This window comes from Psittacula echo, assembly GCF_963264785.1.
Source record: "Psittacula echo genome assembly, chromosome: 3".
NCBI lineage: Eukaryota > Metazoa > Chordata > Aves > Psittaciformes > Psittacidae > Psittacula > Psittacula echo.
The window spans coordinates 30,958,867-30,984,053 of record NC_137736.1 but is presented as its reverse complement, the minus strand read 5'-3'; the positions used below and the strand labels follow the sequence as shown (position 1 = coordinate 30,984,053).

The 25,187-nt window shown below is 44.9% G+C and overlaps 1 protein-coding gene across 2 annotated transcripts in view; it reads left to right on the top strand.

Annotated features, from left to right (window-relative positions):
• The window catches only part of RUNX1 (RUNX family transcription factor 1), a 172,208-nt gene that overhangs the window by 125,355 nt on the left and 21,666 nt on the right, over positions 1 to 25,187 (top strand). The window contains exon 6 of one of the 2 annotated variants that reach the window (XM_080614484.1): positions 10,666 to 10,857. The exons of the other annotated variant lie outside the window; for it this stretch is intronic. Coding sequence (XP_080470610.1) covers positions 10,666 to 10,857 — 192 coding nt within the window. The remainder of the gene's footprint in view (positions 1 to 10,665; positions 10,858 to 25,187) is intronic. 2 annotated transcript variants of the gene reach the window in all.

Genomic DNA, 25,187 nt, shown 5'->3' with positions numbered 1-25,187 from the left:
GCCCAATCCTATAGAAATGATTTCAACTCCTTTTTTGAGTCACTTAATCCCACACAGCTCCTTTTCCACCTGCCTTGAATTATTGTGATTTTAAGATGAAAACAGGTAGGTATTTATTTTTCATTTCTTTCACTTTTTTTGTCTGTGCTAACCTTTTACTTTTGCACTTATTCATTGCTTTATTGCCTACTGGTTGAGCAGCTGCAAAGACTGTGGTGGATATTTTTAAGTGTTTACCTATATTTGCTGGTGGGATTTTCAAAGGATCTACAGCCTCTGTCCAGCTCTGCTGAAATCGGGGGGCAGGTAGTCTGTAGCTGTGGCAAAAACAGAATTAGGTGAACGTATATTACTTCTGAATATGCTTCCTAAGCAGTCAATAGGTCTGACTTTCTCCTGTCAACAGCACTTCCCTACAAAGAATTTGTAGCTGCTAAGACTGGTGAACAAGCCTTTGGGGGTGGGGGCATTTTCCATAGAAATATGAAAAAAGACTGAATACATACATGTCACTTGTAATTTTGTGTGTGTGTGTATATAAAGAAAAGCATTAGTATGCAGAACCTTGGCAAGTAGGTTGGCCATAGGGGATGTGACTATATGCTGGAAAACCCTAGTTCACTGACATGTTCAAAAACCACGTAGATGAGGCCCTTAGTGACATGTTTTAGTGGTGGTCTTGGCAGTCCTGGGGTAATGGTTGGACTTGATGGTCTTAAAGGTCTTTTCCAACCTAGTTGATTCCATGATCTTTTCAGTAGTTAGCTGCTTGTGCTCCGAATCAAAGATTTCTGAGTCTGATCCTTCATCCACCATGTTCTTTCAGCAAGGAGGGGCTTCTGAATGGCAGAGATTAAATGTGAACAAATGAGAGGTTTGAGGAGGCTGCTGGGGCTTTGCATGACCTGGGGAAGGATGGACTTGTACTTGAAACCCCGCAGTGGCGCTGTCTCTGTTGTCATATATCCCCTACCCTCCCTAGAAGGAGGTTAGCTAGCGAAGCTGGGCTGTTGAGCATTGGGTTCACAATCCAGTGTCCCTCCAGGGTTGGCCGCAGAATGCCTTCTGCAGTGCTCTCAGATGGGAAAGTTTCCTTCAGGAATGTGCTGGAGGGTAACAGAACTCGACAGCCTCTGCAACCCACTTCCTTCCCCCTGCTCGCCAGAGGAGGGGGAGAGAGGACCTTCTCTTCCTCAGGCTCCTAAGGGAGCAGGGAGAAAGAAGAGGGAGACTTTCCCCCTTTGTGGGGTGATCAGGTGCTCCCATTTGCTAAACCAGCTTTTAGCAGTGCAGGACTTTTTCTGAAGCCTCTGTTTTTGAGGAGTTGCCTTACTTACTGGTTTAGCAAAACAACATTTGTCTAAGAGAAGGGCTGGATAAAGCTGTGTGGCACTTTCAGTGGACAGCCCTATTTTCTTCTTGGAATATAACTGGCAGAGGTGAAAATCCATTTGTGCTACAGTCCCTCCGAGCTTCTCCTGCCCATGATTATCAGAAGGTGCAGCAGTTTTCTCCTTGCAAACCCATACAAAACCACTGCAGGCTTTTGCTTCATCCTCTGTCACCCGTTGTGAAGAATGCAGAAATGATTTTTCTCTGCATCTCCATTTGTGCCCTCGCTCTTTGTTCGTCTGCTACAATTGGGAATTGTAATCAGTAAATGCATTTTCTATTAGTGCTAATGATAAATCCTGGTCAGACTGTTCCTGTGTCAGTGCTGCATGGGTCTGTGCGAAGCATGAGGGAGAGCAGTGCTTGGGAGAGGCCATTTCGATTCTGCTTCTGAATCATAAAAGAAGGAGTTGTCTGTTGTGTGAGGGCACAATGTGCTTGTTAGTAACTGAAGCACATCCTAAAGAGAGGGAAGGATGGAAACATCTCCCCTGCCTTCTTTAATCATGGAATAGATAAGGAACAACGTGTAAAACTGGGAGGAGACACGAGAAAGGATTTAAGCAGCCATAAATGAAAAGCTGATATATTTCTTTTTTCCTGTTTTAATAGCAGCTGACCTTTATTCTTCCTCTGAAGAGTGGTGTTGTTTGAGTCCATTAAACACTACATGCACCAGGCCACCTTCTCAAGGATGACCAGTCCAGAAAAGCCAGGCTGTGTCATAACCTTAGCGCATAAAGCTGCAGAAAAATTTAGGCGACAGTGTTGATTTAATTATTAAGGATTCTGTTTGTCTGAGTCTGTCTGCCTCTCCTACCTACACCCTGCATTATGGGCTGTTCTTCATTACCTGCTCTACCTATCTTTGCAATCTAGCCGCAAACAGTTTTGGTTGACCACACCACTTCCCTCTTGAAAGTTAATGCTGTTTGACTCATTCTGTACTGCTAACACCAAGCCAAAGAAAACAAGCCAAAGAATAACCTGCTTGTATGCAGTTTGGAAACTTCTCAGAGGCCCTGCTTTCAAAATGCTGTACAGTAGCTTACTATATCTCTCTGCAGCTGCAAAGAAAATGAGGAAAGCAAAAAATGATTCAAGAATCTAAAATAAAGACTAAGCAGAACCACATGAAATTTATGAGCTTCCAGTGAACTGCAGTCCTGTGTAGGCACAAGGGAGCATTAGTGCAGAGGAGGAACTGCTTAGTAACTACAGATTAAAATATCCAAACCCATTACTTCCGAAAAACAGGTATTTTCAGCTGTTGTGTGGAAACACCAGTCACCAGACTTGGTAAAAGCAAAGGTCTTTAGTTCAAGGGAAGTGTGTAGAGCAGCTATACACTCTTTTTAGACAGGAGCAAAGTTTTTTACAAGTCGTCAAAGCCTGAATGGTCAGTATCCATGGGGAGTAAATTTACTTTTGTGTTGCCAATTTCCCCTGGTTTACATAGACAGTGGGCCACCGGAGCTGACCTTTAAGTTGCAGGTCTCTTGTTCAACTCTGTCTGAGGTTGAATGATGGAGACCTTTTACTGTCTAGAGATATTTCAGTGGACTGATGAAATGGGTTTCTATCTAAGGTGTTTCTCTGACCTCCTACACCATGATTGTGCAACTCACTTTCCTGTTTGTTTGTCCTCTCCAAGGCACTGCAAAGGTGGCAAAGGTGTCATCCCTATCTTTTCCCACTCAGGCTGAGGGCAGGGGTGCAGATTCATCCCACCAAAGCTAACTCTTGATTAAGGTGCCTGAATTAAGAGCCTGGTCCCATGTATTCAGCAGAGAGACAACCTTCTCCCAAGGGCTGCTCAGATGGTGGCTCAGTCCTTGCTGTCTGAGCCTTGTGTTTCTGCAGATTTTCTTTGGACAGCAGTGTCTTTTTGTGCCTGTATTTTTCTTGGTTGCTTGCTGAGGTGTTGGTTGGCTGGTTGTGTCTCATTTTGCACCTACTCTTTCATACATATCTTCAACTAATGATGTCTCAGCCCATGGCTGGAGGGTATTCTTATGGCAGTTTGTACGTGTGGGAAGATGCAAACTATAAAGAAACAAAAGAGGCTTTTGGCAATGTGATGCTTAAGTTGGGAGTCATTCAAACTTTGTCAAGGAGTCGGGATTTTTAAAGTATATACATTGACATGGGGGAAAGGGAGAAGAAAGCGAAGGGTATAATTTTGCAGACTAATTTAACTTTCATGAACAACTTCTTCTCTCCAAACTCCTAACGCTTGGTTCCCTTACTTTTACTTCATTGAGATGACCTAATTCCTGGGGTGAACCCACAGAATAGTTGCACTTCCAAGACAGAAGTAGAGGACACACATATGTGGGATTCATCAGAAGTTTTGGTGGATCCACAGCAAGCAAAATAATAGTGTTTTAAGTGGAACTGTGTGCATTGCTGTTTGTTAGTACAGCACAGGCCTCAGCAGCAGGGCTGGGGGAGAGGAAGCATATTTCCTGCCTCGCAAAAAGTGTCGAGATTGGTTTTTCTGGCTGTGGCACCTCAGGGTAGATGTGAGGCTTCTCATATGTTCATCAGGAGGCAGGCAGGGAGCTGGAGGGACCCAGCCCGGAGAAGCCTGGGGTCTTGTAGTCAGTGTGCCAGCCTCCACTTGCCCCTTTTCCTGGGGTCATTCCCCACTCTACTGACACAGCTGGATAGTGAATCAGTGACAAAAAGGGCTCTCCACTTGCACTTAGGTCACTCACCTGGAAAATAGGAAGCTGAAGTTTGTTTTCTAATATCGGCCAGGCCAGAGGGGCTTGATCCAGACTCTCCTGCCTGCTGGGAGAGTGGGGGTTGTTCTGGGGCAGGACTCGCTCTCATTGCAAATTTTGCTTTACCTAGAGCATGTTTGTGTGGGGCTTTTAAAGAAGCACTGATTTAAAAAAGAAGAGCTATGGAAAAAAAAAAAAAGGAAATCTTTCCAAAATTTTGTCTAACTGCTGTTAAAACATGTAGGAAACAATGCATCAACAGCTCAGGTGCACACTGTTGCAGGAGGGCAACTACCCCCCAGCAGAGGTGCAAGTAGCTACCTGAGGTTTCCCCTGGGAAAAGTGGGGAGTTACCGGAAAGCAGGGACCCTGCTGTGTAAATCACTGTTCACTTTGCTGTATCACTGGACACTTGTTCAACACGCAGCCAAGTTGGATCACCTGCTGGAAAAATTGAATGCTCAGCAAAGGATTGCACCTGAAACATCTAGTCTGTCTGCAGCTACTCACAGTAACAAGCAGATTTTTCCACAGAGACACTGAAAGGGTGAGGTTTGCCAGGGAGCTGATAGGAGAAGCACATGTGGAAGAGCTTCCCGTCTCAGTCTGTCTGTGCTTGGCGTTGCTTGGCATTCTGCTTCTCAAGGACAGCTGGATGTCAGCCTGGTCATCAAGTCACGTAATACCCAGACTCAGTCACACGTTTCCCAGCACCTCGTGCGGATGGTCAGGTCAGGTCTGATGACCAACACTGATTCTGCTGGTAATTACAGACATGGCATGAAAACATTGAGCATAATATCCTGTCTACCACAATGTTCCTTCTGTCTGGAAAGAAGGTTTGCATTGTAGAGTACTTAAGAAAAACAGCAGAAAGATATAATTGCTGATGAGTTTACTCAAAGCTCTGACTACCGTCACCATTAGTTTTCCTCACCACAGCGGCAGTATTTAGCTGAGGAAGGAGAAAATATCCTACAGTGTGTCTAATTAATTTTTAGGATCTTTTTACTTACTCTCTTTTTAATACAATACGAGAGGTTGGTGAGCTCTGATGCTGTCCTGTACTGATCCTTCTAATGCCTGAGCGCAGTGTAAGTCTTTTCCAAGTGATGCAGGCGAGAGAGGAAATCACTGTACAGATTGGGTTTATTTTCAAGCATAATTTCCTCAAGCCCGGTGGGCTGCTGCATTGCAATGTTTGGTGCATTATGCTTAGCATGTGCGTACATCTCTGCAGGATCAGGTCAGGTCTGTTTGAAAGCACAGCAAACAGAGTCCTAGAAAAGTTATACTACTAGCTTTTTCTGTGCAGGTAGGAAATCAAGGGAAAAGAGTGTGCAAAGTATTTTATATCTGGGATATCTGGCACAGAAAAATACGCCCTTAAGGCACTATTTCTATTGTTAGCAAGAAAAAAAATGCCATTTTGTGAGCAGTATAGTTGATATTCAAGCATTTCCCAGCTTGGTAGTAATATAGAAGCACTATGCCTTAATTCACTTTCATTTACAAGAATGTATAAATTTTTGCACTAACGATAGTGTCTCACTTCCTGCAGTAATGTGAAAGAGTATATTTTCTTCTCATTCTTCACCATGTACGGAATAATTGGATTTATTTTAGCTCCATGGCACAAAACAATGTGTGCCACTTTATTAACTGGACACAATGAAACATGGCTTATTTTCTACCCCACTAGAGCTGGAGTCAAACCAAAGCCCTTAGCACTAACAGCCCAGAAAAGTGGAGACGCTTGTATTAAAGTCCAACATGATTCCAAAGCAGCCAGCTTTCATTAAACCAAAATGTTGGGTCTCATCAGTCACTCCCTACTTTAACAGCTTCTGCCAGATGCTGTTGTTTTCCTGTGTGTGATCCATTTTTTGGGTGCGAAATGTTTCCATTTCCCCCTGGAAAAATGAGAGGTTGGGAGCAGAGAAAAGAGGGGGAGGTATTCTGCTCCTCTCTGGGAGAAAGGGCTCCGCTTAATTAAACTCCCCTTATACATGCCACACAAATATACCCTGCTGATTTTGGCCAGAAAACTTATGGATAATGCACATGCAAACCTGTGGTGTTTGTGCTCAGGTCTGCCTCTAGCTGGAATGCTCAGCAGCCATGAGCCAATGAGTCTCCATCAGACACCTGGTCCCCCAAATTCAAATCCTTTGCAGGCATTAGTACCTCCTGATGCTCCAAATAGTCAGATTTGTGAGTGAATGAGAGCAAGGCATAGAAGAGTGTACTCGTCCTATGAATTGATGAAAAGAGAAGAAAAATGTCCGTTAATGCATTCCAGTAGTGTTTACTTGTAAAAAGGCATTGGGTACCCACAGGAATTTCGGTACCTTCAGCTGGCAGAATGAGAGTAACGATGCCTTTCCTCAGCCTCTGTTTTACCTGTTTCTCCCCCTCTGAACCTGAAGAGTATCTAGTGACACTTACAAACTAGGTTAAAATTAAGGTAATGGGAGACCTGTTTCTTTCTCTGCGCCTGGAGGCATCCCAGTGCGCTGGTGCTGTTGTCTCCATGGGGCCAGCCATGGTGAAACCCAGACTGAGCAACCATTCCCAGTGAAAACCCAATGTATGCAAAAAACAGTGGCTGCCAAAACACTTTATTCTTGTCATCTCCACATCCAGAGCCCCAACCAGATGGCTGCAGGCCAAGCTGAGTGCTCCACAGTCTCTTAAAGTCTATAAAACTGCATTTCCCTCCCATTAAGGGGAAAGTACTTTCATGTTGCGTTGCTGTAAAAGTATCGGAAAAGCTAAGGTTTTCTCCGCACTCCTTGTTTAATATTCAGTGTAAAAAAGCCTGCCTGACCTCACTGAGACAGTATTTGAAAGGGATAAAAGAAAAAAAGTCCAAAAGCCCCCCAACCCTGAGGTTTGGCCAGGTAGGCTGGATGTCCTGTTCCATTGTCTGACCCTGCAACCCAAGGGAAAAAAATACTGCCCTTTTCTTTCCTCTGCTAGTGCCTGCAAATTGATGCTTGTCAAAAACCATGGGGAGGAAGAGAAGACAGTGGTACCATTTCATGGCAAGCCAGATCTCTCTGCGAGCTGTAGGCCAAGGTCTTCTTCATTCAACAGCTGAATGTTTGATTGACTTCCATAAAGTACCATCTGATCTGCAGACCTGTCAGATCCTTGTGGCCAAACTGCTGGCTTAGCAGAGCCGCATCGGTTCCCAAGGCCCTTCCTGCCACTCTTCTTCATCCTGCAACACGCTGCTGTCCTGGACAGGGAAAGCCTAGGCTTGTGGTCACCACAGTGAGTTGAGAGGCCAGTGTCTGCCACAGGGTCACTGACTGGCCACGGGCAAGTCACCTCATTTCTCTGTCATTCAGTTTTCCACCTGTGAAATAGGGATAATAATAGTCCTGGGCTTTACAGGGCTGAACTGAGGATAACTTGCCTGCTCTTTAAGCAAGGTGTTTAGAAGGTAACTTCAAAGTAAAGCTAATAAACATAAAAATACAAGTCACTCTAGCAAAGCTCTGCCTGTGTGTTTATAGTGGCTTGGGAAACCCATTTATATGTTAGATTTTTCTGACACAGTTCTTCACTTCCCTGCACAGGTTCTGTGTTGCTACGTGCAGCAGTCAGCAAGGGAGAAAAGATTAAATAGTTCTACTGATTGCGGTGGGAAGAGCCACTTTTGGAGCTACATCTTGAGGTGACAATAGTGCCTGGCACTGATTCTAGGTAGCTCCCTCCAAAACCAACAATATATGGACAAAAACAACAACAGAGTTCCTGTGAGCGGGAACCTGTTGGCACTAATCTTTCTTACGTGAATGCGATGGCATGAGTGGAATTGCCACAAGCCCTAGGGATGGTACCCCCAGGCTACAAAGGAGACCCTGTCCAAGAGGTGGCTAGCTGAGGCACCCCCCTTCAGTGCCCAAAATTCAGCAGGGCTGGGTGGGGGGCTCCCCAGGAGTTTCACTCTGTTGTTGAGCAGCGCAGAGACAGGCAGAGATACTCCCATCAGCCCAGACGGAGCTGGCCTGGGAACAGGGTGCCCTGCAATGACCTCGGGAGGATGCTGTGCCTGGGTTAATGTGCCCTGCTCACCGCCTGCTCTTTGGTTTGTTGAGAGCGAGCTCGGGTTTGCCTGCCCTGCCTAGCATCGTGTGCCAGCTCCACACAAACTTAGTGCCTGAGCTGGTTTCAAAGCAGGAAAGTTAATCCTGCCCCAGCAGCCTTAATGCAGTCCTTGTCCTGTTAGCTTCAGGAGGAACCGCTCACCTCCGTGCGAGGTTGTAAGCACACGGGCTTGCGCTGCTGGGATGCTTGGTTTCACGCCAGGCAGGCAAAACTCCGGAAGCCAGGAGAGCAGCACCAGGGAGGCAGGAGGAGAAGGCAGGGTAGCAGGGGTCAAGTTTGGCGCTGATGCACCCCCTTGAAAGCAGAAGATGTTTGAGCAGAATTTGAAATTAGGAATAAATAACACTGGGGGGAAGGATTTGGAAGGATCTGGCTCTTGGCTCTGCAAGCCCAGGTTCACCCTGCTGAAGTTTAAAATAATCCAAATATATGAGGTATTTTACACTTCATGTATGACTCTGCTTGTTTGCGTTCAAGTCCAGGGTCAGAAGCCCAAGGCTTGAGGCAGAATACAGCTTTGCATTGCTGATAGATGAAGTGTTTGCTCTTGACCAACCAGAATGTCAGATAAAAGTCTTTTTCATCTTTCTTCGCTTCTCGCTTCCTTTTTTTCCTTTTTTTCCTTTTTTTTTTCTTTTTGGAAGCCCTAATGGGTCTCTTTAATGATGAAACCACTACTATATAATATGTCTTTTTATATTTTAATTCCCTCCCCCCCCTTGGGATAACTCACAGCACAGTGTGGAATCCGAGACAGTTGAAGCTGTGCCAAAGGCCTGGCAGCAGGAAGAAACGCAAGCCACTGCGATTTGGAACCATAATACAAGTTATAAAATTTAATTTTAGAAATGCAGCTACTGGGAACTGCTTTTAAATGTGCATTTTCCTTTTGGTGCATAAAATGGCCCTGTGTCTCGAGTGAGCTGCTCGGGCAGCGTGAAAGAGCGCTCTGTAGAGTAAGGGGCATACAGATCTCCCCAGCGATCTATTGCTGCTTACTCACCAATACTCAAAATTGGAAGCTGGATGTTCATGGGCGTTTATGAATGTTTATGTATTAAACACTGTGGGGATGTCTGGAATAGGGCACGATGGATTCTTTTAGGGATTTTGTGGCAGTCTCTTTCACTGCTGTAGCCATGTGTTAAGGGATGACTCAACATAGGAACAGCACTGGTCACATCCTTGTTGGGGGGGATGGAGATGCAAAGAAATCTGCAAAAGGCAACTCTTCATGCCAAGAAAATGAAAATTTGGAGCAGACAGACAGTAAACTGTGGCATTCAGCAGAAACCAAGCATGATGCTGCCTTCTTCAAGGGAACAAGGAGAAAAAAAGATGTTTGATCCATGGGCTAGAGATCTGACATGGAATTCCTGTCAGGGTAACAGTGTCCTATGGAAGGAAGGGGAGGGGAGACAAGGCATCCTTCTTGCATGCTCTATGTGCTGTCTTTGTGGTTACAGGTTGACACACAAAAGATCCCAGTGTAGATAGCAGCCACAGGCAACAGTTAGAAATGCATTACCTTAGTCCTTGCGTACTGCTCAGTGCAGCTAACTAAGGCTTATCTAGAAACCAGCCCTGCCCATGATGTCTCTGCCCTTCCAGCTGAACCTGAACATGCCCTGATACTGCACTGGAGCTGGGCCTTTCCAGTGCCTTCTCTGTTCCTTACCAGCCTCGCAGGGCCGCAGCACCTTAGCTTCATGGGTTCCGTGCTCCAGGGGAGTGCTGTAACTCCTGCATGGCTATGACCGAGTCTGTTGTGCACTGGCCAGTGCTGTAATGTCAGCATCTACACTTGTATAGTCAGATATCTGGTGGGACCTCATGTTTCTGAAGCTCCTGATGCCACTAAGAGAAACTTCGTTACTCCAGTTTCAATTCTGCCAGCTTCTGGTGTTTCTTTCCTATTTCTGTCTGTAAATCCATTGCAAAAGGATCAAAAACTTGGACTTGTTCTGGTTTGTTATTGTATAGCCACATAGTACTTGCCTAATTATGGTACCTTATGACAATCTGGGACTGAATTTTTAGAGGAGTTATTCCAGTGCAGGTTTAGCAGAGAGGCCACTCAATGTTTCCTCCTTTTATGCATCCCCGCAGACAGTTCTCTTTTTAGAAAGAGCTCCCAGTGTGAGGTGTAAGAAGGCACTGCAATTTTCAGTGGATCTGGTCCTTCACACTAGACCCCACAATACAGTGACAATGCATGACTTGCTTGTGTCACCTGTTCTTGCAGAGAGGTGGCTTCAGTTTGATTTCGGATGGCCACTAGCCAGTTAGGAACTGTGCCAGTGGATGAGGGGTATTAAAAACAAAAAGGAAATCAACAGACAAAAATAAATAAAGATAAAATAAGTCAACAGACCTCATGTGTCAGTGAGATTTTCTGATCTTTTTCCCCCCCCTCCCACAATAGGACATCGTCAGAAAATAGATGATCAGACAAAGCCCGGGAGCTTGTCCTTTTCAGAGCGCCTGAGTGAACTGGAGCAGTTGCGTCGTACGGCCATGAGGGTCAGCCCACACCACCCAGCCCCCACACCCAACCCACGAGCCTCCTTGAACCACACCACTGCTTTTAACCCTCAGCCTCAGAGTCAGATTCAGGGTAAGTACCTGAAATCCTCCCCCCGCTCGCCCATCTCCACCCCGCCAGCCTGTGGAGCATGGGGGCTCGCTGCCCCCCAACCCCTCCATCTCTGCTAGACTCCCCTTGGCCACCTTTAATGAGTGGAAGCCTTTAACAAGTGAAAGGAGGGGCTTCCTAACGTATGTCTGTGTTTCTAAAGACATGACAGATTTTAGCGGGTCCATACTGCCTCATCTTCCTTGTATCAGCACAGCTCATGGTGTTTGTTAACCTCACCTATGCTAGAACCATAATAACTTGAAGCTGTTGTTTTCTTGCAAAGATACATCATGCCAGGTCTTTTTCTATATGTAGGTGTATTTCCTACATGGCTATTTATCAATCACATTGTGTGCTTGAATGAGAGAGAAATACTGTCAATGCCTTGCTTTGACCTTTCCCAGGAAGGCAGCAGCAAAGAAGGCTTTGCAAAGTGCTTTGACCCCTGAAGATGACCTCTTAGTGCTAAGACTTTAATACTGGCAGTCAGGTTTGAGCGTATTTCTGTAGCTGATGGTTATTTGAATGATAACGTGCAGAACAGTGGTTCAGGAGCCATTTCCTCCGAGGCTCAGGCTCAAATGATGTGAGTGAAACCAAGATTTCTAGCTCGAAATCTTTCCTGCCACCGCTAGAGCTGAGTCCGCCCCTCCTAAAACCTATTCTGTCCCTAAGATCAGCTAAAACTCAGTGAACAATGAATCAGGTCACTAAACCATCAGCTGATACGTGTTCTGCAAAAAACGCATCCAAAGGCAGCTTCATAGTGAGCTGTAACTAAAGGAAGGATGCGAAGCAGTGTTAGTTTTAGTGAACACGGTTCCTATTGGAGTTTTCCTCTATTCTTCCAGCTGGAATGAAATAGTCTCAGTTGAGGTTCTCTGCTGGGGTTTTGGGGAGAAATAGTTACGGCAAATCAGAATAAGTTCTTTTTTCAGCATTTATTTTTAAAACCAGGATACTCTTTATTGCATGCAGAAAAGGTTGTCTGTTACTTAAGGCAAACAGTTGTTGCATCCTATTATTCCCAGGGCTGGGAAGTACTTAGGCTGAAGTGGAATCTACTGCAAGTGTGCTGCTGACTTTGCTGTGAGCAGAAGCAGGCATTTTTGAACAGCATGGGAAATAAATCAACACCTTGTCATGTCCTGTAATGTAGACAGAGGTGGGCAAAAAGACAGTTGGAAGGACCACCCAGCTCCTTCCCCCTCTGGAGCCATGCCAGGTCAGGTCAGGTGAAGGATCCAGTCCCAGCCCCGGCAGTCCCCTCGCTTAGTGTTGTGATTTGCAGAGCAAACCACGTTGGGTTTCTGCTGCGCACAGCTCTGTTCCTGTAAGAGAAAACACACGTATTATTATGGCTACTCAGCAGCCAGCGGCTACGTGGGTGGAGGTCTTGGTCACAGACGTGCATTCTTCAGCCTCTTGGGAACACTATATGCTTAGCAGGGTATCAGGTTTAACGTCCAGTATCCCTCTTCCCTGGTTCCCTGAAAGTCCCTCACTCGTACGACTTCAGAGCGATAGGCTTTTCACGCTCGGACATGGATTCAGCTGCTCTCTCCAGAAATAGTTTCAGTACAGTGCTCTGATTCGCTCTTTGCAAACCAGATTTTAATGTGTTTCACCTGTGGATGTAGCTTAGAAAATGATAGCAATTGAACTGCTAGTGTTCCCTCATTGATACGCTCCTCTTCAGGCTGCTTTCTCCTGGTTCCCCTTTCCCTCAGCCTCTGAAACGTGCACATTATCCATTGAGCAACTTGTTGAGGCTTGCAGTCGCTATCAGTAAAATAACCCTCAAACTGAAGCCTCCCTCATTTGGGACTGTCTCTGCTGCAGACACCTTTTAATTTCTAGGGCTTCTCTTTTCAGGGTCACGCTATCACAGTGGGGAAAAGGGCTAGGCTCCAGACCATCATTTTTAACTCAGTGTTTAAAATACGATTGGTTTTCGGGCTGATCTCCTTTGTGGACTGTAGGGAGCTGGGATATTCCTTTTGTTTTTTTCTGTTTTTAATAAGCAGTGTTACGTTTCAGAACACAGGCCTCTAAAAGCAAAACACTTCTGGCCTGCTCCATAGTTTGCTATACCTATCCACACATCTTTGCATCCTGGAACAGTTGTGTGGAAACTCACTGAAAATAGCACAGAGTGGTTTTTATATAGGCGTAAAATGAGGCATCAAACCCCATGTGTTGCTAAGTTCCAAGTAGTAGCGTTAAACTTTGCTTTAACTCACACCAGTATGAATCACAGACTACTCCTCTGTTCATCCAAGTCCAATTATCTTTTTTTAAAAAGCAAAACTAACTCAAAATAGACATCTCAGACTAGCTCTTGGATTTAAAGGGGCAGGTTGCCATGCCACTAAACCACTGTTTATTTGTTGAGGTTTTCATCTATAAAAGGATGGAGGTTAATTTTAACTTCCTATTCTACCAAGTCTTGAATTTGAGCATAAAGCTGCTTGTGTCATGGATACAAGTCCAAGCAAGTTAAGAGACCATAAATTGCTATAATCAAGTTTTATGCTTCTTTCGTATCACAAGGGGGGAGAAAGTACACCTGTTGATTTAAAAGATCTAACCATAACCAATTCACAGACCAAAGGGGAACAGAGGGGGAGAAAAAGCTTCCACCACATCACACATGGTTTAAGTTGAAATATTACTCTGTGCCAGTACCAAGCGTGTAATGTCGAAGGATTTGACCCACAGGCAGAGTGAGGGTATTCAGTTAAAGCTCCAAACCTGGCCAATGCTGCAACCTTAATTTACCCCTTCCTTTGTAGAGAGGGGAAAAGAAAACAGAGACATGTGAGCTGCTGTGAGGTGTTGTTTAGCAAAGTTTAGGCAAAACCCTTGATGAGCATTTAAGTTTATATAGAGAAGAGCCATAAACCTATCTATCTGTGTATTATGGTTGAGTTTCTTCTAAAACCAGACTGAATCAGATATTAAAGACACAATTACTAATTCTACAGTGGTTAATGTTAACCAGAGTAGGTAGATCTGTAATTCAAGAGTTTTACATAAATAGGAATTTATAGGCTTCCTTTAGAGTACAATTTTTTTCAGGGCCAATAAAAATATTTTAAACGTGTAAGTCATGGGGCCAAGAAGGTGTTCTTTTGGAGGCATTAATACTGAGTTCATAAATTGCATAAATAAACCTCTAACTAGTGGGTTTAGGAATATCGTGCAAAAACGTGCAATTAAATAGCTTCATTTTTTCCCCCCAAATTAGCCCAAACAATGTTTCCAACTGGTGACTTATTAATTACCCATAGGTTAAAAAAATAAATGAAATAAAGCTATTTCTCCTCTCTCGGGAGAACAGATGATCATTGTAATCACTTTGTGCTACACGCTTCTGGTTCTTTTTACGCTTTTATTGCCTTAAAAATATCTGAGTTAGCTCGCTTGCCTTTTTTTTTCTTCTTTGTCTTCTTTTTTAAATTTTGAAACCTTATATGTTAAGTTTTGGCTGGGACCACACTTTTATGACCAAGTCTAAAATCCCTGGAAACAAGAGGCTGTAATAAAATTGCTGACAGATCTTGAAGCGAAGCAGCAGAATTAGCACCGATAGCAAAGCAAGAGACATCATTTAAAGATCAGCTCTTTGAATTAGCATGAAACGTAATGACTGAGAGGTTATTCTGTTACAAGCCAGCCTTTTGTCTTCCTCCAGGTGCACTACGCTTTGTTTAAGAGACATTTCAAGGTCCTTGCTATCGTAATCTTGTTCTACCAAAACCAGCCCAAGTTTATCAGGGTTCCCGTGAGCAGGTAAAACACAGGAGTGGAGTCAAGGGCGGCATTTAAGCCTGGGGAATTAAAATGGCTTGGTTCTGACTACAGAGGTATCCTGCCTCGATTTATAATATTCCCACTTTTAAATCAGCTCAATAGGCCGTAGGTTAATGGAGTTAGAAGCGTTCACAGAGCAGCGTTTCAGAGTAGGCTTCAACAGGGCTGTCATTCTGCCTCCGTGTTTTGCTGCTGCAAAATGTAGTCTTCAGGTGCTTTTGAGAATCCGGATTGATGTGCCTGTAACTCCCTGCCAAAAGAGCTAAACATGCTCTGAAGATCACGGACCTGCCAGCTCTTTCTGTTGTGCAGTGTGCTTAATGCCAATATGTTTATGTTCTCTTTAGACACATCTTGCGTCTCCCCATCTTTCCGTAACCCGGCGTGCTTGCAGAGCGAGTACATGGCGCTTTAACAGCGTATCATCCCGTTTCCACTTGCTTAACCACCTGACCTTTCCGTCCCAAAATACGCTCCCTGGCATGTCAAGCAAGTGCTGTCTGAGCTTGGCACCCTTCCTATCGGCGCCGCTCCTGCCTCCCCCGGGTGGCGGAGCAGCAAGGGGTGAGTCGTGCCAGCGCGTCCGCAGACAGTGTAGGCAGCGTGGGCAGTGTGGGCAGTGCAGGCAGCATGGGCAGTGCGGGCAGTGTGGGCAGTGCAGAAGCTGGCAGCAGGTACATCATTTCCAATCAGCTCAGCCGGGGCTGCCAAGCTCTGCTGCTTCTCCTGGATGTGCACATCCCACCTCCCCAGTCCTGCATGCAGTTTCCCCAACAAGGGACCAGTTGCACATGTTTTGCTGGCAGCTAGGGGAGACCCCTTTGATGGAAGTCCCCTCCATCTCTCCCCTCCTGGGGTGGGCAGCCTACGCAGTGAATGCGTGCTGGGAGAGAGATGCTGTTTCTTCTTTCCCCTCCTCTCAATGCCAGTAGTCACCAAACAGCTTTTGTGTGGGGAAAAGGAAGGATTTGAAGCTACGCCAGTGGCGTGGACCCAGAGCTCAAGTGCCACAATCGCTGGGAGGTTGCATGAAGTTTGTTGGAATAGTGATGTTTGCAAACCAAATCTGTTTAGCTGGAAGGGTTCCTACTGGCTCTATCAAAAAAGAAATTTTATAGAGAGAAATATCTTTCTCCTGAAAGTACAGTATGTTTCTTTGATTCACAGATAACACTTTTTTATAATGCCATGAGTAACCTCCGCAGTTTTTCTTTTTAAGGGGTATGGTGTCATTAGCAGCAGACTCACCCTGCTGTTTATTTATCATGTCATAAACCAGCTTGCATCTGAAAAGATAAGCACAAAAGCATGTGAACCATATTAAAATACACAAAATAATTCTTCATTCAGTCTAATAAAGTCCACTCTGGATAAAAATCCCTCCCCTTTCACACCCCCTCCTATCAAATTTATATAAACCTCCTATTCAAGGCTGTATGAATCCATCCTGTAGATCTGCAGGCACAGATGCTCCCATTTTTGTCCAGAGTTTCTCGTATCGACCACACTGGAGCATGTCTTAGGAAGTTTGATCTAAAGTATAAACTAAAAGGGAGCAGCAGAAATGTGACTCTTGCCAACTGCAGAAGCACAAAAGTGAGTTGTCTAGCAGCTCCAGCCCAGTAAGACATCTTGTTTTGCTGTGAAGCTAACACCCTCCATATGTGTATCTTGAAGAACGTTTGTGAGGTTATAGTGTATACAGAACATATTGTATAGACTGGAAAATATCAGTCTGGTAAACTTATACACAGGGCATGCATAATACAGCTAAATAACCCACAGCTTCATAGTGTCCATTTTTTCTTGGCTTCAGCTCTCAACATCATTTTTTACACAGTCATTTCATCCCATGTGGAAATAGGCTCCTTACAGCAAGAGGCATGTCTTCCATTTGGTTTGTAAAGTTTGTAATGCCGTTTGGGTCCTCTCCAAATAGTAATTTTGACAGGGATAAAATTCTGTTACGGTGACACATTATCTGTGCCAAGACTGTGCTTATCTGCAGGGCTGATTCTGCTGAGACACACGAGAGGGCTGGTGATACCTAGCAGCAGCCCAGGAATGAGAGCGGTCGCAAGGAATTCCCTCTGTGTAGACTTAGAAATCTCCTCTCTTCCCTTCTCCCCTCCCAGAAGTGGCCCACCAGTTTTGCCATGTTGGGATTCTATAGGTGTGATACTGCATTAATAGCAGTATAGAAAGTTTTAGACAAATTTCATCCGAGGTCCTGATGAAGTAATGATCATCCAGTGTTCAAGAAAAATTTAACTGGAGTGGCAGCGCATGCAAAGGGGGCTGTTAGTATGACCAGAGGAATAATGACCTTCCTTTAAGGAAGAGCTTAGCAGAGCAGAGTTTTTTCAGTGTGCCAAAACAGAGGCTGAGACGGAAGATAATTACAGTCAATAAACACAGCAGAGAGGTTCAACATCAGGGAGGGAGGAGGACCATTTGTGCTGAAGGACAGTGTTGGCTCAAGAACAAGTGGTTATTCTGTAAACTGACCATCAGTGAATTTAGGCTGGAAATTAGAAGACGGTTCCTAGGTATCAGAGAAGCCGTGGCAGCCTTCCAGGGGGCTATCAGAGACACAAAGACGCAATATAAGACAGATCTTGCTATGTTATGCAGGTGCAGAACACAAGATGTGGCTGGGCTGCAGGACCCAGGAGATGCTCTCTGGGCTCATATTTTCTTCCATTCAATCAATTCTCTGCACCTGTGGCTTTAGTGATGCAAAATCAGAGATGTGTCATTCTCTGGGACAGGCAGGAGGATGCTCAGGGATCTTCTCAACTCTTTCCTCTGTTGGATCCCAGTGACAAGGTAAAACCTTTGCCTGCAAACCCCCAGTGCACTCCTTGCTCCCATGTGGACCTCCAGGTCTTCAACAGTTCTCTCTATAAATCCCACCTGGGATGCAAGCTCAGTCTCTACAACACCAGCATTGGAGACCTCATGCTTTGCCTGCTATAGGAAGACTTTTCCCGTCTGAGGGTGGCAGGAATTTGTCCTGCTGCCCCCTCCACGCACATCGAGGATTCATCCCCTTCAGCCACAGATTTGTGCCTCCTCTGACTGTTCCCACTTGGGGCAGAGCGAGGTGAGGAAGCCAGTTCCTCAACACCTGCCCAACTGCAGGCAGCACGCCCAGCTCCGGGGCATGAGCCTTGCTCAAGAGCCTCCTATGTCTCCTCACATTCAGCTCTAGAAAAAAAAGAAAGAGCCTCGAAATGGTTCAGCTTTTTCATCAGCTGAAGGCACTAATGGAAAGACTTACGCAATGTGTTTAATCCAGAAGATTTCCAAGTGTCGATATATTTGAAAGATACTGATCTTCATATTCCAGTTGCCTGGCACTTTCTGAGGTTAAAAAAAGCAGTAGATAAGGCAACAAATATGTTTTTAGTCCCCAGGAAACATCTCCACTTACACAACCTTTTCTTCTGCTTTTTTTTCCCCTTTTGTCCTCCTCACAGAGCATCCTAAAGGATGACTTTAACTAAAGACAAGGAAATCTTGGTTTTAAAGCAGAAATCGAGAAGTTTAGAGATCTGTATTTCGTTCTAAGTTTTGTCAAAGTCATTCTTTTGGCAAGCTATTTAGATCTTGATTTTTTACAGAGCAGTTAGGAAAACTTAGCACACCAGAAAGGTATCGTAGCAAGATCTGTCATAGCGCCCAACCACGTAAGCCACGAAGAAATTGGTGGCAGCCATGTAGATGTCCTTGGAAATCCCTCTCACTGTCTAGCTGAAACTTTCGGCAGCTATAAAATTTGGCAGCTCGTGCCCAGACACAGTTTTATTTTCATTAATCAGTCCATGTCTTTTACCACATGAGAACAACACTGAGGTGATGGATGCTGCTAAGAGAAGCAGAGTTTGCAGGCAGGGACAAGTATCCCCTGTTCAGTTTTTGACTTGCACAGCAGTCCTCTCTGGATTGTTTTGTTTTGTTTTGTTTTGTCATCTTGCGCTCAGTATGCCAGAGTCCCTTCTCTGTTATGTCATTGCAAAAGTGGAGCTGCTCTCTGACCCAATGCAGGAATCTTGTGCCTGCGCTGATGCTTTTAGCCTCATGTTAGTGCTCTTGGTGGCCACTGTGATCGCTGGAGAAGAGAGTGATTTACTCAGCCTCACTTCTTGGTCCTTCAGCAATCTCATGGTACAGGAGCGCTGGAGTAACCCCTCCAAGGTGGACCATCTGCCCACTCTTCTCTCTTCCTCATTTCTGGGGCAACTGAGAAGGCTCAGCATCACTCAGGATGGCAGTTTAAATGCTTTCTACCTCAAGGGACATCTCTGTCTGCACTGAGATTAGCTGTGTCACTGGGCTTTCTAACTTTTCCATGGGAACACCTTATTCTGGTTCACCAGTTGTCTTGCCTGGTGCTAGATCTCATGTATGGCATGTACGCTGTAGATGTCTAAAGCAAATATCCCTGCCTGCCCTAGAGGCAGGTGCTTCCACTCTCCTGAACTTTGGATGGGAACTCATGGTCATGTGTTTGATAACATTTTGGTATCTGAGGCAGCTACTTCTTGGTTTGGGGGTTATTCCTCACTGGCCCTTGAACAATATTCTCAGCCTTTGAATGCCCCAATTGTGAGAAAGATTAAAAGTGCTGATTGCAAAACTCCAGCACGTAGAATCTCTGTCAGTTCTTTACTGATGAATCCAGTTTCTTTCCATAGCATTCTCCTCTTTAATCCCCTCTTGGCAGAACATGACATGTTTTGATACCATAGCTCAAATTACCTTCCATGGTAAATAAAACAAACAAAAAATAAATAAGAGCTCCTTACCCTAAAAACAAACATCCACTGAAACCAGCTTATTATTCAGCAGATGCTGCCCACATGCCAAAAGATACCACTTTGATTTTGTAATTGAGTAAATTCTTTTCCCTCAAATACTGAACTGAGCCTCTCCAAACTGGAAATGCTGAGGGGCTAGAGCAGACTGACCACAGACACCCGTACTATTTGCCATCTAGAAAACAAAGAAGGAGGAAACGAGACTAGCACATAAGCTAGTATTCAAATGCTTGTTGCTGAGGTGAAAGCTCCACTTCACCATACAGAGCCCGCATGGTCTGAGTTGATGTGGACAGCTGGATTTGGATGGAGTGAAATCAACCCCTCTAGCTCCGCTGGACGCTCAGCAACTACCCGTGCTCGTAGCAGCCAAGAGGCTTTGCAGTCAGGAGGACCAGCACATGGAGAAATCCTGCTTTCTTCACCAGCCCAATTTATCTGAGGGGCAGGGGGTCCTTTCGAAGCATCAAGTGCAGGCATGCCCTCGTCTTTTCCACTGCCGTGCCTTTAACAAGGTGTTGCATCAAGTAGATCTTCTCTAATGATCCCACGTGGTTAGAGGGTTCACAGGGCTCCTTTTACATAACTGAGTACACAGTACACCCTTAGCAAACTTATAAATAAGTTTTCCCTGTGTATTCAGTATATGATGACCCCAGCAAATGGAGGCTGTTCACATGCAAAGAACAATGGACTTGGATGTGCTCAGTAGCGCAATCAATTATGTGTAGAAGTACACATTATATAGTCAAATAGACGATCATCTCCATCTGACCATTTTCATTCTATTTATACAGCTCTTCTCTTAAAAGCATTGAAAAACAAAAGCATATGACAGAGATCTATTAAAAATTTGTGGGTTTGCTGTCAGTCAGCTTGATCTTCAACAAAAAATAGCCAGGTCTGTTTCAGAGTTTCACTTGGTTTATTTGCATTGGGCAAGGTACTCAGTTCAAGATGAGTGATTCCGAGAGCTTCCATGATCTGGTGCTCAACTCCAGGCCCTTTCAGGGAGCCTGGATATCTGCAAAAAGAGATGTTTTCAATGCCTTTGATTAGGTACCCAAAACTGGAACTGGATCACTAGACCAGCTTCAGAATAAAAACCTTTGTAGTTTGCATCCTTTGCATTTTTAAATAGTTACAATTACCAGAACTTTTAGGTACGACTTGGCCAGTTCAGGTTCCTTTAGCTTCTGGCAGATCAAATTCAGGTGATTTTTTAACAACAAAAAAACATGAAAGCAAAAATCTTTTGCACAGGTGAAAGCTATATATTCACTGCTTTATCCATTGATATGTTTTCAGTATGCACAGAAGTTGCTGTAAACTGCTATATCTTTTGGCATGTGGGAAAGGTCACATTTTGTCAGAAGCTATTCTTTGGTTTATTAGTGTAGAGGTGATTTACAGCTAGCTAAGCAAGTGTGGCATTTATGATGATTTCAGTTCTCATTGCATTATACTACTGAAGTATATTTAATTTTAAAAATCCCAAGTCCAAATGATGATCCTCATTCTGCAGTAAAGTATATGAATAACTGCTTGACAGAGTAGTCCCTTTGATATCCTTCGGACCTATATATACATGAGCAATTTTACATGCAAAACCAGTTGCAAATTCGAACCCAGTATTAATTAGTTCATGGGGGAAGGTATCTACCAGAAAGCAATGCTGCTCTGACATACATTATAAAATGAACACTTGTGTTAACTTGAAAAGGAACCACGTAGGAGGGAAGGAGACATTTCAAGCAAGTGTAAACCGAGATTGCCAGCTAACACTCACCTAGATAGCAATGGATCGCTACTGTATTGTCATTTTTACCCCTCCTCTGCAAATACCTTTTTCTAAAGCTTTCTTTCGGCTTCTTTCAGCTTTTAAGCACATACATGGGTGTTTGTGCCAGGTGCTTGTGCTGGGTGCTTGTGCCGGGTGTCTGTGCTGATGGCAGTCCCTGGCCTTCACCCTTGTGAGCACTCTCCCATTGCCCAGCCAGCAGATGTACCTCACAGGTGGATGTGGCAGGGGACAAACTGCCTGGGACCCACAGGAGTCAGCCCTGTCTCAGGGAAGCCTCTTGCAGATCGCCCTCTTCTCAGCAAGGGACTGTGAGTGCTGCCCATCAGTGTTATGAATTGCAAGAGCCCCATGGGCCCCTGGGCACTGAGAAGCTGGAAAGGGCTTTCAGCTGGGATCAGCTAAAACTGAGCTGTTGGGGCACAGGGAGAAACGAGGAGGAGTGGGGTTTGCCAGGTGCCTCGGGTGCAGCGGAGGGCCTGGCGATCACCAGCACATCTGTGGGTCACTCTTGGGTGATAGAGCCAGAGGTGGCATGGAGATCTCACATGGGATCTCTCCATGCATGTGCTGGAGCTTTGGGGAGGAGCAGGAGGCCATCAGCACTGCCCTCTCTTGCCCTCACTCGGGTGACTAACACAGCCAGATGTAAAGCAGGGACTAGGTTGAAGCAGGTGAGAGAAGTGAAGGCAGAGAGGAGAGAGTGCTAAAACAGGTTTTCCTGGAAAAGTGAAGGAAATGTATACATGGATGGAAAAAAAAAAAAGGGGGAAAGAACTAAAGAGAGAAAGAAAAACAGCTGTGCTAATTCTTGTGCTTGTTTGATCATGTTCAGAGCCTCCTAAACTCCCATGGAAGAGAACGGTTCTGTTTCATGAGGGTGGTGCATACTGAGTGCGTGTCCATGTGATTTTTGTATTTGTACATTAAACATTTCCCCAAGATGTAATTCTTTCCCTCCTGCACTTGGAATAAAGTGACTTTACAAGAAGGACTGCCTCCAAACAGCAAGCAAAGGAGGGCTGTTGGGGCAAGATAGGGCAAATGTAAATGTGTCTGAGCCAGCTGCTCCACCCAGCCTCTCATCTTTATATGAAAAAGAAAAAAAGTGTTTCCAATAACCGAAACAGGCAAGGTCTGATCTGCACAGACGGTCTGCAGGCATCTGCCCAAGAAGCTGACGGTTGGCTGGTACATCCTCATCTGATTTATGTTGTGTGTGTGTTAAGCCTTAAATTGTTGAGTCTCTGGCTGGCTGCAGTGGTATTACTGGATGGTTGGTGTATGTTTTCAGCTCACAGAGCTGGCTCTGATACTGGGGTTGTTGGCTCTGAATCAATTCCAATCTCACACCTGTCTGAGACAATGAAGGCCTTGTTGCACACATCTCCACCAAGGGCTGTCATACAACTTATTTTTCACATTTGAAGAAGAAGGAAAAAAAAAATAAAGGGAGGACTGAGGAAATGCTGTCTCCTCGGAAGACACGTTCCCCATGCGTGGGTACAGCATGCCCCTCTTTTCTTTATGGGGAAATAAAGTTATAGAACAAAGCCAATAGAGAGTTTATGGAAAGTATAGCTTAATCTCAGCAGCTAAATGTGACTAAGGCTTGGTCTCCAAGGTGTTATTTGTAGGACCATGCCTGGTAGATGAGGCATTGGAGATAGGCACCTCGTTTTTGGCAATCCTACTGGAAATCTTACTTCCAGGTGGGTTAGCACTATTAATACCTTCATATCAGTATGTCTAGCACCTGTGCCATTAACCCAGCATTTTGGGGCCATTTCTTGAGCTCTCAGAGGTTGTGAAAGATGCTGGGCTCAGATGCCAGCATGGCTGAGATCCTCTGCCTCCTGGCACTGAAGTAGCTCAGCTTGGGTGAAGGATCATCCTACCTCCAGACACCATCCAGTTCCAAGGTGAAGGCAGGAGTCTGACCTTTTTCTTGATCATCCATCTTTGCCCTTGCAGTCTCCTCCTCCATCCACTCTTCCTCCTCCAGTTCTGCTGCACAGATGTTTTAAATGTGCATCTGTGTGGAAACTGTAATGTTTTAGAACCTTTTCCTGCCCCCTCTGCTGTGCCCTGCTTCCTGCTGAGAGCAGGTGGCAGAGGGAGGCAGGGGCTGCAGGCCTGTCTCATGCAGGCTTTCCTTCCATTTGTTGTGTTAATGGCAGTTTTTCACCAACTCAGCCAGGAGGCACATGGCTGAGCATTGCCTTGGAGCCAGAGTTTGCTCCCTACTGCAGAAACAGCCTGGAAATGCAGAGTGGCCTTCCAGGCTGTCCTCTCATACCTGTTTACCATGTATCAGCCAAGGCTCATGGAGCCTCCGGAGTTGGCAGAACTGCTGCAGTGCTGTTTGTGACTGAGTCCATGGGTTCAAGTGAAAGGCAGGTTGTGCAGTTCAGCAGCTTCCCCATGTCCTTTTTCTATGCTTTTTAGCGTGATCTTATCCATTTTTGCCAGCACCATCATGGGTTGTGGATCGCCGGGGCTGTGCAGGTGGGAGCGGAGACTGGGGGGCTGGGTTGTGTTCTTGTTCCTCCTTATCTTAACTCTTATTGCAGGCTCCATTCTTTGCACCGAAACATCTTTTGAGGAGGAAAGTAGGAAGGAAAACAGGAGAGTGTTTGGCACTGCAAACCTGCTCCAATGCAGTGAGTTTCGAAAGGTTCAGAGTTAGACCAAAAGGCTCTTCAGCCAACATAAGTTGGACTTGCTCTACTGACTATGCCAGCTAAGGATCTGCCCTTCTGCCTTGTCGGGGTGGTCTTCAGCATAAAAATAAATGATTAACTATGTAATGAGTGAATATAAAGACAGATGGTAAAGTATTCTTCTGTTGGTACTTGCATGCCTTTGTTTAAGAATACAGAAAAAGGCCCTGCGGTGATGAAATGCAGACGGGAGCGTGATGTTATCTTGCACCTATAAACCTTGCTCTGAGTCCACTGGTGGCCACTATCCAGAACTGCTGAGTTCAGACACACTGGCTTGTACTAAGTAGAAATGGCGCTTTCAGTCTTCAGTAAACAGCATTTTTGCCGCAGGGCCCAAATCCTTCAAACATTTGCCTAGGTAATTGTCTGTTTTTGCCTTCTAGTGTCTCATCATCAGCTTATCTTTAAATTCAGACTGTCTAAATGAGCATGTGAGGATGGGGGAAGAGCTGCTGGAGAACAGGGGAATAAACCATTTCATACTTAATTCACTGGCAGGAGAGCCTAATGTGAGTGAAGCTAAGCGATCATTTTAGGATCACGGGGGGGAAAAGATGAGTAATACAGCATATTAATTTAAACAAATTAAAGAGCTGCACAAATAAATGAAGGGTTTTTTTGTTTTGCTTCTCTGGCAGGCCCTGAATATCAACAACTGCAAAACAACAACAACAAATATACATACCTCCGGTTGAATTTCAATGAATTGTCTCAAAATGTTGCCAATTTTTAAAACTGTGAAAATGTAGACATAAAAAATACTTCAATTAGGGCAATTTCTGAAAGTTTTTTTCCCTGACCAAGCTAACAACCTATAACCTACAAGTACCTTGTTTCTCGCCCTCCCATTGGATTTCTGTGTAAACGCCTTGTTTGGTCTTACTTAAATAATTATTCAGTATTTGCTTACGCGTCACAATTATGTTTAGCTTTGAGATAGTTTCTTAAATGCGAAAAAGTTCCTTTTGCTTATAATGATGACCTGTGATCTTACCCGCCACGCCGCGGTTGTCTCAAACTGCTCAGTTCAGCACATTCACTGGGTTTAGCTGTGTTTAGCTAAGTTTCTAAACAGTTTCTGATGTGTCAGTGTTTCATAGGTTCGTAACTGCTAACAGGGAACAACAACTTTACGTGGTATTT